Source organism: Macrosteles quadrilineatus, unplaced genomic scaffold (genome assembly GCF_028750875.1).
Source record: "Macrosteles quadrilineatus isolate MER2022 unplaced genomic scaffold, UCM_ALF_1.0 Scaffold_6__1_contigs__length_79288215, whole genome shotgun sequence".
NCBI lineage: Eukaryota > Metazoa > Arthropoda > Insecta > Hemiptera > Cicadellidae > Macrosteles > Macrosteles quadrilineatus.
The window spans coordinates 73,850,572-73,863,537 of NW_026542599.1; the positions used below are offsets into that span (position 1 = coordinate 73,850,572).

The window sequence follows — 12,966 nt, forward strand, 5'->3', positions numbered from 1 at the left end:
GAACTGCCACCTCCCATATTTTTGGCTATTTGAAAGACGAATGTTATTAAATATAAATGTCGACGCGCATTACTAAAATAAATTTATGCTCATGGAAGAGAGCCATTCCAATTAGTTTGGGTTTCCGCTTTAAATCAACTGATGCACTTTGAGCTCACACATTTTTAACAGCTGTTAACCCTTCCCAGATGATATAAAATATGTATACATACAGAAAAATTAATATATATATATATATATCCCTTTTTTACATCTGAAGTTTATAGAATGTTGTAAATATTTTACCTATGCAGAAATTTAGTACAAAATAAAATAAATTTTTTATTTTTCTAGAAAAACATTCCTAGTACATCGGTTAAAGATATAATTGAATAAAAGACCGTTTTACGAAAATTAATGTTGTGGTATATACAATCAACTATAACAATAGATGTCGTAATAATCGGCGGGTATATGCCGTCTGCTATGCACAAAATGATTCCCTATATTCCTTCCGGGAAGGGTTAATATGGGGGAGGGGAAAAATAGGTTTAAATGAAAATAATTTAGATAATATTTAGGTTATATTTTAATCTAAATGGAAAATTTGTATTGTTTGAGAAATTTTTAGCTTTTAAATAATCGGTAAAAACAAATCAATCAGGAAAATTTCAGTATTGAAAAGTAAATGTCTCTTTTTGCAAAACCAAACCTTGACTGACTGATAATAATACATTATAATTACTATCCTTGGGACTCAGGGTTTTGATTGCTTTGAAATATATACCAAATTTCTAATAGGTCTACTGTTATACTGTTAAATGTATAACATACAATTTCTGATATATTCAATGATACTATACAATTTTGATGAATGTTTTGGTTACTTTAAAGGTAATGGCAATTTCCTTCTCTTCTCAGCCAAGAAAGTTTTTGTTCATTTATAGAATAATGATTTTGATCTTCATTACACTTGTTGCCTCTGTCTGCAGAAAAATAATTTTCTAAACCTCCAAAGATAGATTCATCATCTGTATCTCAAAATCTCAATATTTGTTCTATGTGAAACTCATATTTTCTGCTATGAAGTTATGAATCTATATTGAATATTTGGTTTTTTTATTATTCTAGTTTTTTATGAAAATTGATTACTTCTCAAGTTTTGCGTGGTTTCAAACTTCCTTCTCCACGACAAATTTCATAGTTAAATTATTTTATTAAATCAACCATAATAATAATTCTAACAGGATCTTTGGCTTCATAAAAATGGAGATTAGACTTAATGAAATAAAGTTTCTGATTAGCTACATTGACTTTATAGTTTTTACCACAGACATTAAGACAACGGCCATACAAATAGTGCTTAAAAAGGATAACCGCTAATTATTACTTTAATTTAAAAGTAGTTTTCAGGTGAATTCTAGATATATTATCAATTCATAAATTGTATTTGTTAGTGGTAGAATTTTATCCATCTTGTTTTGTTGCTTGTTCGTGTTAAGTTAAATAAAAAAAAAAAAAACTATAACCACAAATTAGATACACAAACTAGCATGATATCACCTAGACCCCTTAGCATTATTAATGACACCCCAGCTTTCTATTTAATGCTCCTTTGAGTTAAAACAATCTTTTTGAACGATTTTTGATATTTATTGACTATTTAATAATAACTTAGTAGCTGAAAGTATAATAGCACCTCACAACCAGAAAATCACCAGTTTCATCTTGATATAAGTATTTTTTGAGAGTTTAATCCATCTGTCCTCAATCATTAGCATTACAATAATATGTTGATCTGGCTAAATAAACAGCTGATCTTAGTCAGCTGATCTCAGCTGATTCTTAGTCCATTCATTCTACTTATCCTTCATTGTTATTAGGGTAAAATACACCCATATGTATCTCCATAATTGGTAACAAAGTGAACTTTTAAGCTCACACAAAGCTTTCTTTAGCAAAAAATTAGGTAAATAATAAAACGTATGATCATTATAACTATTTTATTATATAAGGTCAGTCTCTAGATTGGCTCAAATGTGTCATAAAAAGATAATCAATAAAATCACTTAATCAATACTGAACAATCACTCAATACATCACAAAAACAAGAAATTGATGACAGTCAAAGTTTCCAAAAGATAAATTTATCAACTCATTTTACATTTTGAAGTTCGGCAAATCAATAATGTTATGAAATGTGTGTATAACAATAATTTAACCTTGACTAGGTTATTCTAACAATTATTAGTAGAGCAGTCTAAATTGGTTCTACTTAAAATGGAAGAAGTAAGATGTTAGTCCCAGTTAAATTACTAAGAAATAATATTGACAACAAATACAATAATGTAACCACAATCTTTAGTTTGTATTGTCTGAAAGACTCGATTTCCCAGAACAGGGCTTATATGTATATATGATTAAAAATAATGAAAGTATAAACATTGTTTACTTTGAAAAATCTTATTAATTTATACATTAGATTATGTCAAGGAGAAATCCATTAATGTTTTTTCAGTTTTTAAAATAGTAAAAGTGGGCTATAAAATCAATTTCCAAAATAAATTTTATCGCAAAACTAAATTTGAAATTTTTACTGAAAATATTTTTTTTTTACTCCAAAACTGTTAATTAGGATTATAGATATAGACTAGACATCTTACTTTCTTAATTACACACGGTTACATACAAATTCAGTTAAATCTCTATATTTATGAAATTAATTTTTAACATGATGCATCCAAGTGAAGTATAGTATAACTTTCGTATCTTACTAGTGTTTGTAACAAGTGAATACTGTCGTATCTACAATACTGGATGGGCAATGTAAGAATATGAAAATAGCAACTTTAGCAGGCACAAAAATATAAGGCATAGGCAATAAATTAAATGGTTGTCCTTTAAATATTTGTAAAGCTTAATTATTTGGAATGAGCAGAAAAATCTAAGTGGATAGATGAGTATTTTAAGTGTTTTTCATGATCAATTACTAATTAACGTAACCGTAAGGCAAGCATTTAAAAAGTATTTTTTCACATCAATGCAAAACAACCTGGCTTAGGTATTTCTAAAACTTTGTTTGTTACACTAAATTACATTTTGTGCATTATAGATTAAAAAAAAGAAAAATGAAAGTGCTGTGTAGTTTCAGTTTTGTTAGAGAAGTGAGGGATATTTTTCTATCCATTATATTAAGAATTTTAAAGATTTCAAAATTAAAATTTATTTTAAGATAGTACAGGTGTATTGTTGAGTTTTTTTCAATTGGCAATTCAAAGGACAACCTTATCAAGCTCTCAAGTGCAATTTGGAAATTACAGGATATTAAAGTCAAATATGATTTTACAATATCAAAGTTTTTTTAAGATTGGTCTTTTTTTCAAGGTTGAAATATCAAACCAGATCAGAGACAGTTTAGATTTACGTGTAGACTAGGCACGTACAAGCAGTTTTTAGATCACAGGCTTACGTTTTTCAAAGGCTTTGAAAATCATATAAAGCATCTCATAAATTATAAATACTATATACACAGGTATCTAGGTACTTCCAGAAACAAATACGCAGAAATTTAAAATTTCACTAAAATCTACAATAGAATACTCTGGAAGTTCCAGTCGACCTCGATTTTCTCTATTCACATAAATACATCCATACTCGTATTAACATTTGTACACGGGTTGACTTACAAAATTAAAAACAAATGTACATAAAAATTAAAGCTACACACCAAAGTTTCAAATCTCAGAGCAGCGAGTGCTCGAGAATAACAAAATATTAGTAACAAAAGAAACATTGTAAACTTAGAGGAAGACTGGGTAAAAAACAAGTTAATAAACAATTTAGTAGTGAAACTTAAAATTATAATACAAGAACCAGTGGGATTGTTATATTAAATACTTTGGTTACTCTACAGAATTATGATACAGAGTCTATGTACAGACATTCACAATTATCACATTTAACAACAATGTCACGGGTTCCCCTTCTAAACTAAGTCCTAAATTACATGTAAGTAGTTTTAATCTAGGCTGAGACTTGAGTCTCGCTTTGTACTAATAAACCTGACAAGTGATCTACACTATTGTTTAAGACTTTGTAACGTGGTAGAAAAAAATTAGTAGATTATTATTACTATTAATTCCACTCTTTTCGTACCACCTTGTGAAATAAAATGTTTTTTTAAGTGCAACGAAATAACAAAATTTAATCTTTAGTAATCAGTTTTCAAAATAATTTTCTATGCTGAAACATAATTAGTAAGTTATTGCAGGATTTAAAACGCTATTGAATACAGCAAATTAGTTTCTCCATTATATGAAGTGACAATGTTACTTGTGGCAAGTTTCACTACCTTAGTACTTTACAAGAACTGCCTGAGAAGTATCATCAGCAGTAACAGCACAGCTGATACCCTCTGCAGGCTTGCTGCCGAGGGTGGAGCCTGACTCAGCAGCAGGCTCGTCCTGTTCTGCAGCGACGAAGGATCTAACCTCAAAACGTCTGCTTGAGCGGAATGCGCCGCCGCGGTGAAGTCAAATTCCACGCCGGCTGTCATCGCGTCAAACACACACCAGTCTAAGTAGTAATCCGTCAAGTTGTTGACGATATCGTTACTCAAGTCCTCGGTACTTCGACACTTCTCTAACGCTGTTTCCCACGACACCTGGTGTCCCCGAGATGTCACTAAGTCTAAACGTTCCGTCACCGGACACCCTCGCGTGCAGAGTTGAAGGGACTCTGGGTCTTGCTGGAGAGAGTTCTCGACCAACTCCTCTGGGAGTTTTGCCGAGAATGCTAGATGCTTCCCAACTCTGCGGACGACCAAAGTTGTGTCGACGTAACGTAGGAATATCTCCACCCTCTCACTTGCGCCGTTGCTGGCTGCGATCACCACACTCTCGTCAGGCCCAGACCTGTAGCTGCCGTCTATGAAGGTGGTGGGGAGAGGAGCGTCGGCGACCGCCTCGTACGTCTTCTCAGAAGTACAAGGGGTGCTGCGGCCTTTGATGATGATTGTGACCTGAAACATTAAACAGATGTTAATAATATTTGCAATAATATTCTAAAAAAGATATAATATTTTTACTCTTTCTTACATGTTCTAAAAGAAATATTGAACAAATAATCCCTTGCCTTGAAGGATGTTACTTAAGAGAGTGTTGAATTGTATCCATTCTTTGTCCACATTGTGTTATTAAGTTATCTATCAAGTTCAATACAATTTTTATTTACATGAACGCAAAAATGATTTTGGGTCTTATTTGCACAAATAATGAAGTAGGCCTAAATATTATGTAACAGTTTGTCAACATTCATCCATTATCAAAATCCTATGACCAATATTCCTCACCTCAAAGATAAAAAACCATTATTAATATCAAAATCATTACTTGGATGCATAGAATATTTAATCATCAAAGATTAAACAACCAATATTCATAAAGAGCAACATAAAGATGGAAGATTCTTGGTAGTGTAACTATTTTGAACCCTTTTATCAGCAGGTGCATTGGGTTGCAGCTTTGCCAACTTTATTTCATTACCATTACCCCACATCTTGGACGTCTCTCAAGAGATTTCAAGAGATAATATCAGTTGGTTTCAAAAGAGAATCTGTTGGTGAATAGTGCAATATAATAATAAATAATAGTGATTGATTAAGTAAAACAATGCTTTTGTAGCTGAATCAGATCGAATATTTCAAGTGGAATTCATAAATTAGGTTTCAATTTTTTTTTTATTGAGGATTTAAAATCCTCTATTAGGATACACAGCTTCAAGTTCAACAAGTTGTGTAACAAGCTTATAACTTGAGACTGCAACGTGAAATGTAATGTTTTAGTGACCATTATTTTGTGATTGAAGATAAACCTAAAAACATATACAATTCATATTTCATAATAATTTAAGTACCTGGGGACCAAGCTTTGCTCGGGAAACTTTTTTAACTTTATTTTAACTTTTTTTTTACTTTATCACTACACTATGCTTCAAGAGTATTCTTTGGTCAATTTAAATCTATCCCAAAAATATTAATTTGCGGTCTATTTTTTTGACATCAATTTAACTTCTATTAAAATAATAATATCATAGTTTACTGAAATGATGAGATAGAAGAGTTTTTAACAATTTGTTTGGTTCCCCTAAACGGCCAAAACCATAGAAAATGCCCAGTATTTTTCACGCTGAATTCGAAAAAGGCTATCAGCAGTAAGAAAAATATCTTCTCACATTCCTTCTTTTGAAGTATTAGTCACGGCAAGAACTTGGTCAGGAACCTTTAATTTATCCTTAATTTTTTAAATGTAATAAGTTACAATTATCCGGACACTCAGGAATCTTTCCGACTGAAAACAGTTACATTTTTTTATTTAGCAAGAAGATCTCAGTAAAAAAAAACTTTGCACAAAAAATCAATTTAGCCTTTGTTTAAAATGATTTATTTTAAAATGTAGTGTATTTAAGTATGTAATGTTAATTGCAGATTCAAATAGTTCAATATTATACATACGAAAATTTCAATTATGTATTTACTATCAATCAAAACATATTTTTAGTTAAAGTAATAACGACGGATGATTTTCATGTGACACTACGAGTTTTGAGAGATCCAATCTTAAACAAAATACAAAAGAGTCTAACAGGACGCTTCACATTGGACTTGTTTACGTAATTAATTCTAGCAGACAGCGCGGCTGCATGACAATTTCTGCGCCCACCGACTGCCGTACAACCTCGTGTATCTCCGGAAGCGTTCGTACATCGTCGGCAACACTCGTGTGTCTTCGCCTTCGGCAACGTTCGTGTCTCGATCCTGCTCTACCTTCTCAACCCACATGTCGCCTCAACACCTAGACTTTTATTTTTAATCGCCACTTCCTCCGCGACAGGATAGAGGCAATTTGTTCAGTTACGGTCTCAGTAACTGAATTACAACCTGCTGGACATTGATTTAAATTGCGCCGACTCGCAGTTACAGTTGGGTGACGCCATTTTTGTGTTCGCGTCCAACAATAACTATTGTAGTGTTGAGAAAAGTCAAAGAAACTTTCACGAAATGATGAATGCATCTATTTATTTTAGATAAAAATCGTGTTATTTGTTTTGAATTCAATAAGGTAAAAGAATTGCATTGTTCAAGAATAAAATGTAAAATCAATTTCATAGTTGTCCAGTTTTCATCACGATTCTCAACATTATTTATTCTCCCTCTAGAAGATGCTTTAATGAAAACGTCAACACTTCGCTGTACTGTATCAATGTTTAGTCTAGTTAATATTGTACACACGTGGTTCGTGATTTTTTATCGTAACAAGCAAGAGAAAGTTTCCAGTTTTTTTTTTTACATAATCTTATACAAAGATATTTACAGCATTTGTAAATATTCGGATTAGACATAAACAAAGGAAAGAACTCTGATTCGAAGTAAGTTCCAAGTGTAGTTATAATCCGCTCCCTCTCCCTCGTATTTCTCGTTTCTCGTCGTCGCCCGGAGCCTCTGCAGATACGGACGGACAGACAGACAGGTCTATTACGCGCCAATCATGACTGAGATTACATATGACGTCAGGAAACTCATTCCGCTGATCTCTTCAACTCGGACTTTCATCCCATATGTTGCTGGAATGCGCTGTGAAATGTGTCAGCTGATAAAGTGTAGAACGTTTTGCAAATTTAAAAGGGCTTACTAAACAGCGACTCATAATATTATATTTCAACACTAGGGTGTAAAAAGACTCTTTTCGACACGAGCTCATGTTTTACGACCGAGGGTTGAAAAGACGCTTTCTGCTGGTGTGATGCACAATTTCTTTTCTCATCATATTGCAATATTTAACAAACTACGCTAGAAAATGATAATACTTATCATGTAAAAATATAAGCTCTCAAAGAACTTGTATGTTGTCAAAGAATTTTGTTGTGTGTTGTAGAAGATGTTTGTGTTTTCAACCAAGACCTAAATATGTTAAAACATTCGTAATGGAAATAGTATAGTGTATTGATTGAAAAGGAAACGCACAAATGAAGACAATTGCTACTCAAGTTTTTGGCGAGCAAATTGGAAAATGATTTGTCCGATAGCTAATCAGAAATGTAAACACAAACAAAAAGCGAGTTATGTCTTAGCGAGAGAGAGATGGAGTTGTCCGGATGTACAAAATTAGTTAGTTGGCGTCCAGCCCACGACTTCTACCAGCAGATCGTTCGGCAAACATAGCAAAACTGTTGGACATTGTCTGGTTAATTAACTCGTTTTTTGGATGGTTACACAAGAAACTGATTAATTAGCTAGGAATGTAAATATATTATTTAAAAAAAAACACGCAGATAAGCGTCAAAACCAAAACACAACACTTTAACTCGTAGAAGTAAAAACTTGAGAAATGTTGGAAATCCAATCAGAATGTAAAACAACTGAAAATGAAAAAATCGAGAAACGCAATTCAAGAAAATTTACATCAGTTCCGTAACAAGCAATGTGAGCAAGACAGGTTACGTAGTAGAAAATATAAAATTACAACAATCGCGTACATATAAATCAGTATTAAAAAGTTGCTGAAAAAAAGAACCCAAACATGTATGTGTTCTAAAAACAAACCGGTATTATATCAAGACTAAGAACTTGCTAGGGATAGACGGCAGAAGGATCTAGCCAACGATCACATAAGACCAACTAGTAGGCCTACATCTTTTAGCAAAGCTGGACAACAAAGAATAACTAATCGAATAACCTGGCTCGATGCTGAAGAACGAAACCCCCCCCAAAGGAAAACTAGAGAACAACCGATCTCACGTCCATCCAAAAGCCGAAGATGTGAAGGTATAGGAAAACTAAAGATAAAAAGGCTGAAGAGTTAATGTTTCAGAGAGCAAAGAACAACCAATCGAATAACCTCGATGTATCCTTAAGAACCACTCAAGAACAAAAGAACAACCGACCTAATTCCCCAAAGGTTTAGGAAAACTGGAGAACAAACAACTAATACATTAAACTCGATAAAGGCTGAAGAACAAAGAACCACCAACTCAAGTCTAGAACAACCGGAGAACAAAGAACATTCAATCGATGAACCTCGCTGCCGAAGAACGAAGAACCATCATGGCGTGCTGGTGCCTGTATCATTACCTGAGATGAGGCTTGCTGATATCACCACGGCCGCGCTATCGATGAGTTTAATTCTCGCGGAGGATTTATAATGACGGAGGAGTGAGAGAGACGGAGGTAGCTGCTATCTGGTGTCTGCATCATGAATTTCTCGCCGCCGGACAGTTCAGTGGACCGTGGTGCGATCTGTTGAGCGTCTGGTGTAACCAACCGACATTCCACTCCACACACCTACAGATCTTGAGATCTTGAGGTCGTGTTACATCCAGGGTCAACACTGGGGGTGGTCAAAAAATGGCATGAAGACTTGAGGAAGAAGTGCCATCTTGGTCCATGATTATGAAGATGCATTCCGGAATTGCTTTTTGCCAATCGAATTACATTTTAAGGTCCTTGTGAACCGAAATTCTAACTTTTAGGGTGGATTGAAATTGAAGTTGGGGAAATGAAAACTCTCTTCACGATACCGTGATAACGACGACGCTTGTTTGGAGTTTTTTTTGTTTTTTTTTTTTTTTTCAAAGCCAATCAAATTGTTGTGTTTCTAGTCAACGTGAACGGTTTGACCAAAGTTTACACTGACTGACTTTCTCAAGAGAGTACAGAGGATTGTTATGTATTTACTTGATTTGACCATTTCAACGCTGCCAAAAATCTAGTATAGTTAAATGGAAAAGCAAAGTCAGATCTTACCGGTTAGGTAATATCCGAGAGGGTGCACAAAGATTCTAGCTTTTGGGTTGGATTAAGATAACGGGCGCTTCGAAAAAACTGTCTGTTGATTGTTATGAAAAGATTGTCGAACAGCCAGAAATCTAGTAGAAACAACTAAAAGAGCAACGTTAAATTTCTCCTAGTCTTATAGCCTACACAACGTAGTGCACAAACAGTATAGACTTCAGGAAATTAATTGTTTCAAACCGGATTATGAATCTGCATAATTCCGCAGTAACGCGGCTCAAGCGGGCGGGAAATCACGAGCGAACTTAGTGGAAATGATGGGATGTAACAATCTATTCGTAATTAAACTTCCGACTCCACTAACATTGTATGTCAGTCTTTGTGGTGTAATCGGCTGATCGCTAATTTAATAACCGGGAAATTAAATTATAATGGATAAACAACAACGATGAGCATTTTACGAATGTCGTCAAAGATATCGTGCGTTTGAACGTCCTTTTGGTCTCGATTGGTTCTTCCTTTTTATAAGTTAAAACGCTTCAAGTTCGTGTTCTACTTAGGTTTCGATCAAAAACATGTTTGCATACATTTACACTAACAGCCGACCCATTACAATTTCGAGAACGGCAACGGACTGCAAACATGCGTCGGAAAACATCCAATTCCCAAGTCTTGAACTCGCAGACGTCGCGTTTATTTCCACTTCCACTCCCACTGTCGTGCGTCGGGGTGCGATTTATCCTTGTTTATAACTATCCGGTGTGTCCACACTGTTTAATAACCACTTAGTATTTATTGGGCCGCGATAAAACATAGGATGATGACAAATGGCCGGCGGCGACGACGATGCCAGCGGGTCTTGCCAAGAGACGCTGCCAGCCTCCGCCACTTCGAGACTAGCGCGGAACTGATACAGAGTGGAGCCTTTCAACTTCGTCAATAGTTTCTTCATAGCTGAAGTTTAGTCAAGACATAATCAATGGAAAGGGAACAGCTTTAAGACAAATGAGATCATGCTGCAAAATACATGAGCTACGAAGTTACAGATTCAGAACCGATACAGATGAGGAGCAACGAAAAACTGAATTTGATCGAGGTAAAGAAACATATCTAAAACATGGACAGAGTTTGTACAGTCCCAAGTTTATTCACAATGGCCCATTATTATGGGGACTGTATGTAAACATAACACATCCTCTTCAATAAGGACTAAAGATAAGGACTAAAGATTCCAACATATAACTGTAAGTTTGTTCATATGGCAATGCATGTTTAAAAACCTATAAATAATGCAGTAATGTGTAAGGGTATAGTGTGAAATCTTCCAAAATTACACAACACTAGTTTTTCAAATCCGGCTCGAAGGACCAAAAATCTCACCTTAGTAGGGGCAGTAGCCGGCGATCCTTCCACAACCTGCTCGTTAGTCACTTGCACGGCGAGGTAAGCGTTGTCAATGAGAGGCCACGCGCCCTTCACCCTGCACGTCTGATACTGGTTGTCAAACGTCTTGAGGTGGGGGTCGCCGAACAGGCCGCAGTGCCTGAACCTCTGGCGGCCGTGGAAGCTGCATTGCGGAGGCGGCGGCGGGGGCGGTGCGGCAGTGCTGTGAGGACGGAAGTGCGTGCCGCCCCCGCTGTGCTTGGTACAGTTGTAGCGGATCTTGAGAGGGTTGAGGGAGCTGAAGGTAGTGTGGAACTTCAAGTTCCCCCGGCATGAGCGAGTGGTGGCGTGCACGCAATGGCCGTAGGCAGCCAGCACGTTGCAGTAGGCGGGCGACGCCTCGGGCTCGGGGATGTTTTCCTCTTCCATCTTCATGTTGTAGATCCTGACGCACTGGTCCAGCTTGCACGCCGCACACCGACCTGGAACAGACACGGGGATATGAGGAGGCTGGTTACAAGAGTTCAAATGGTTAGGTCAAGCAAAAAACCCACCAATGAGCTTTTAAAAGTGAAGATAGCAACAAAATTAAGCCGCAAACATGTTAACGTCCAGAAAATACTGCCTTAAATAAGTTAAGACTACTCCCAAACATGCCTTAAATTCTTTTTGTACGCTTCGTATTAAACACAACAATTTCTCTCCGTCTCGACATCAACGTAGTAAAGACGTCCATCGCTCCGGACTCCGCAGCTATTACAGAACAGTTTCCAATTCAATTGTTCGACTTCCGGGCACTAATCTGAGTCAATTGCAGCCCACGGTGGCCATCGCGGTGATTATGGCTAACAAATATATCCGGTGCCTGATAACAAGAGTGATATCAACTCGGGGCCCATCCGACACGGAGAGTGACTTGGGCGTCATTGGCTGGAGTAGTAGCTTGTCATGAGTCGGAGTATTTATCAGTAGTCAAAACTAGAAGTCTGAATTTAGAATGTCCACACCGTACTAGTGAGTTCAACTACAAATTGAAGTGATCCATAGAGTTTTTTGCATCAAATTAATACTAGATGGAATTTAAAAGTAATCTAGTGGAAGAGTCGGAAATTCACAGCAATAAAATACACCATAAATGGAATCAGTGAGCAGTCAACGGCATTGAATATTCATGAGGTGTAAGAGGCGTTCATCCATTGATTAACTTAATCGATCAACAAGAATGGATGCAATAACCTATTCGAACAATTAGATAAGGGGACTTATGCGAGTAGGCAAAAAAGACAAACAAGGGGTCAAGGGAGCATGAAAACATCTAAATGTCTAATTGTCTCCCACAACCATTTCTGTGTAATGCTAATAGCGGCAAGTAATTGTGCGCTTCCGGCAGCGGACACCTGTAGATCTGGTGATAGAAGTGATTCAGTGGAGCGGCAGGAAGTACGGGGTGTGGGACGTAACACCTGTGAGCGCGCCGTGGGCTCGGCAGCGTGGGCCGCGCTAGGCGAGGATAAGGAAACATCCGCACACGTCGTGCTGCCTTGGCGATAAAGCCTCGTCCAGGATTGGCTGCTGTCAGGCGAGGCTGGATACGATGTTTATATACCAGTCGCTAACAGCGTGTGATTTGCTTCCAAGGAAGAAATGCATGATTGTTTTGTGGCGTGATTAGGTTGGAGGATTGGGTTTATCAAAATCGAAAGCTATAGTGTACCGTATGTATGAATGTTTTATCACAAAACACTAGTTCATAATCATGTGAAGTATCATAGACTTTTCGACAATAAGAGTCGTTTACTATATAATCTTTAAAGACT

The 12,966-nt window shown here is 36.2% G+C and overlaps 1 protein-coding gene across 1 annotated transcript in view; it reads right to left on the reverse strand.

Moving 5' to 3' along the window:
• Positions 1-1,967: 1,967 nt before the first annotated feature.
• Positions 1,968-12,966, reverse strand: part of LOC128996716 (repulsive guidance molecule A-like) — a 40,227-nt gene continuing 29,228 nt past the window's right edge. The window contains exons 3-4 of the mRNA XM_054422161.1: positions 11,147-11,631; positions 1,968-4,999 (exon numbers count right to left, since the gene is read on the reverse strand). Coding sequence (XP_054278136.1) covers positions 4,340-4,999; positions 11,147-11,631 — 1,145 coding nt within the window. The 3' untranslated portion in view covers positions 1,968-4,339. The remainder of the gene's footprint in view (positions 5,000-11,146; positions 11,632-12,966) is intronic.